The 3,387-nt window shown below is 52.8% G+C and overlaps 1 protein-coding gene across 1 annotated transcript; it reads right to left on the reverse strand.

The window, feature by feature from the left end:
* Window positions 1–1,521: 1,521 nt before the first annotated feature.
* Window positions 1,522–3,334, reverse strand: ROMO1 (reactive oxygen species modulator 1). The gene is made up of 2 exons (XM_008934443.3): window positions 3,200–3,334; window positions 1,522–1,713 (listed from the first exon to the last, which is right to left on the reverse strand). Exons 1-2 carry the CDS (start codon window positions 3,328–3,330, stop codon window positions 1,605–1,607), a joined length of 240 nt encoding a protein of 79 aa, XP_008932691.1. The 5' UTR covers window positions 3,331–3,334; the 3' UTR covers window positions 1,522–1,604.
* Between the last annotated feature and the right edge of the window lie 53 nt (window positions 3,335–3,387).

Genomic DNA, 3,387 nt, shown 5'->3' on the forward strand with positions numbered 1-3,387 from the left:
CTTCATGAAGCTTTATTTCTCTGCTCTCCCACTGTGACTTAAGCAGTGTGTGCTGTGGCCTGCAAGTGAGTGATGGGTGCTGTGCAATGGTGGATGTCAGGGATACCACTGCAGGTATCCCAGGTGGAGATTCGTGGGATACCACGTGCTCAGAGCACATGCAGGAGCTGGTTCCTGCTGTTCCCAACCCTCTGCTCTGTCACCGTAGTTGTTGAGGACCTGGGCACAGCTCACCCTCCTCAGGCCTGCTGGAGGTTCATCCCAGAGCTGCCTCCCTCCTGCCCACCTCCTCCCCCATCATTCACAGGTGGTTGGCAGTCCTGGAGCTGGAGGAATCGGTTACACTGGCTTTCGCTCTGCTTTCTGGAGGGAGCCTCCCCTGTGCTTTGCCCTTCCTACCCCTGTCCTGCCTCCCTGGCCTTTCTAACCACTCAGAAAAACTGTTTGGCCAAGGTGGAGAGTATGGAGTGAGAACATTCCTCCTGGTGGGGGAAGGCTCCGCAGGCAGTGCAGGGATCCCGCTGCTGTTCCCAGAGCACTGGGATGACTGGCTCTTCAGCAGGGCTGTGCCTGAGCTGCAGTGGGGCAAGGGACTGTCCTCAGCAATCCAGGAACTGGGAGCAGGTGAGTGGAGGGAGCACGGAGGTGGGGAGGGGCCAGGAAGACACTACAGGAGGGTCTGGGGGTTGGTGACACAGCTGCTCTGGTTGAGCTTTCTTTCTTTAGTGTCCAGTATTAGTCCCTCAGTGCCAGCTGGAGGTAAAGGAGCTGTCTGGGCTGAGCCCACGGCAGCAGGCTGAGAACAGGCTTTGAGTGCTGGATTGGTTCCACCTTAAAAACAGGGAAAAAGGCACCTCCACCAGGTCAGGGCTGTACAGGTGCTGGCTCAGGCAGTGCTGCCACTCACCTGTCTCCTCAGGCAGGAGCAGAAAGAGGCCTTGTTTCAAAAGGCAAGTACTGGCACATTGCAACACCGGCCGCCATTTCCTAGGTCTGCTGCAGGCAGTGCTTTGGGGCCAGGGAATGGTGGGAGGGATTCCCAGCTCTCCCAGGGAAACACAGCACACTGTGGGCCTGCTAAGGCAGGTTGTAGGAAAAGGCTTTCTGGGAGCACAGCTCCTACAGCCTGCCGGGGTCCTGGGGTCCCTCGCTCTGTGAGGGTACCTGCCCTTTGTCACCTGGAACTCAGAAATGGGACCGGCTCCAACCCACCTTTTTTGCAAGAGGCGAGAAATTCAATCATTAATCTGAATTAGCCTCCCAGTAAACTTTCCTAGACTCAAGAATGCTTGAAAGCAATGGAGCTGCTCCACATCCACATGGGGAATGTGAGCTGCCCAAGCGCCTGTGTATGCTGTACTTACACTGGTGAAACAGGAACTTTAATGCAGTACCAAGGATGATTAATTCTCATTGTCTTGGGAGTAAATGATGAGAGGAAAGTAGAAATTTAGTAAAAAGCATGTTTAGAATAGCAGAGCACGGAGGGTGGGGCTTTGCTGTTTCATGAAGAGCTCTCACTTCCAGGTATCTAAAGATTTTATTATGGTACAGAGGAGGAATGGCTGGGCAGGGGCACTCTGGGATACATCCCAAACTGGAGGCTAGCAGCGTATCCCCATACCAATGGCCATGAATGTCCCAAACGTCCCACCGCTTTGCATCATCGTTTTGCCAACTCCACCCATCAGCTCTCGTCCTCTCATGCCAATCCTGAGACAAAGAAAACCAGGGAATTATACAGAAGCTGAAACCTGACACGTCACAGACAAGCAGCAGAAAACATGGGAGACAACGAGCTCATGGTTACAAATGAGCTAAATCAGCCCAAATCTGTGCAGTGGTACCTCTCCTACCCCCGACACTGTTTGTGGTGCCCTGTGCTTGAGCTACTGCTTCAGCTACTGCAGGGGCTCCTGAGTGACCCTCACCCATGGCCCATGTGTATTTTTTCCTGCAGTGGAACCCTCCTGCCACGCCACAGCAAGAACAGCTTTGCATCTTAGTGCCCCAAATACCCTTAATCTGGGAGAAAAAAAAATTGTGCTGTCCAAGTTTTTGACTTGCAAGAGAACAAAAAGAGTTGTCTGAACTATTGTATTGCCATCCTGTCTGGATGCAATGGCAGTGCCTTTAATACCACCAACTTAAAATTAACTTCCTATTTACTACTGATTGTGTTTTTAATATGAGAGACACCTGAAAGGTGTAAAAGTGTCCAGAGGTGTTTCTGGTCTCCAGTTCTCACCTACCTGAGGTCTGACTGAAACAAAAAGAATTGTTCTGTCTCAAGAAGCTCTTGTAATATTTGGCTTTTAAGCACTGCAGTGACTTTAGGGTCTAAAGAATTTCATGCACTTGATTCTTAAAACATGAGATTTTCCCTCAGAAATGGTACAGCAGAACCACTATAACTGCTTCTTCTAAATCCCCAAAATCTGTATTTTCTGCCAGCATTGTGACACTTAGAAATACCCTCTGGGAACTCAGATCAGAAAAACATCAAACTTCCACTGGATTAGACTTCATGCCTTTTCGTCCTGTGTTTAATCACAGGTGAAAACCCTGGAGCAGAAGGAGTTGTGCAAAGTATGAAAGAGCTGACTGCAGTGGTTCCTTCTCACAGGTGATGTGCAAAGCCAGTCAGCAGTGCCAGAGTGAACCCAGAGCAGTGAGTGTGGTGTTTCCATGCTGGTGAGCCCCAGGGAAGGTGGAATGTTGTCCCTCTCTGATGCACAGTGGGGCTGTGCCAGTGCCAGCCACGCTCTGCCCACACTCCTGAGCTCATACCTGGGGTCAGTAACTGCCCCCGTGCAAAGTGACCACAGTGCAGACACTGGGAGCCTGCAGAGCACCTTGGGAAGCTTCAGGGCGAGGAGAGGGCTGCACACACCATTCATCCAGCTCCCCCCAGAGCTGATCCTCCACAGCCTCAGCTTCCCAACAGGTGGTAGGAAAAGGTCTGTGGAACTGCAACCTCCTGGCATAGGGGTGACCCAGAGGTGACACTCTGCCAGGGCCAGACTCGCCTGGTGGATGCCAGGGCTGATCAGTGTGGCCAGTCTGGAGACCCTGACAAACTTCCACCCACGGACAGCACAGGCCCAGGCCCGATCCCTTCCCAGCCCCCCAGCAGCACCATTTCGCTCTGGCTGTCGCCCTGTCACCACCCGCCTGTGGCAGCATTTCCTCGGCGTACCTGAGGCAGGAGAACGTGCCGAACAGCGCCCCTGCAGCCATGCCCACGGCAAAGCCCATCATGAAACCCATCTTTATTCTGTCGAAGCAGCTGGGCTGCGACTGCCCGTACGGGCCCACGGTCACAGGCATCTAGAAAAGAAAGGACAAAACCCACAGGCTTTACTGCTTTGTGTAACGGGCCTCCAC

This window comes from Manacus vitellinus, unplaced genomic scaffold, assembly GCF_001715985.3.
Source record: "Manacus vitellinus isolate BGI_N305 unplaced genomic scaffold, ASM171598v3 scaffold_124_pilon, whole genome shotgun sequence".
Lineage (NCBI taxonomy): Eukaryota > Metazoa > Chordata > Aves > Passeriformes > Pipridae > Manacus > Manacus vitellinus.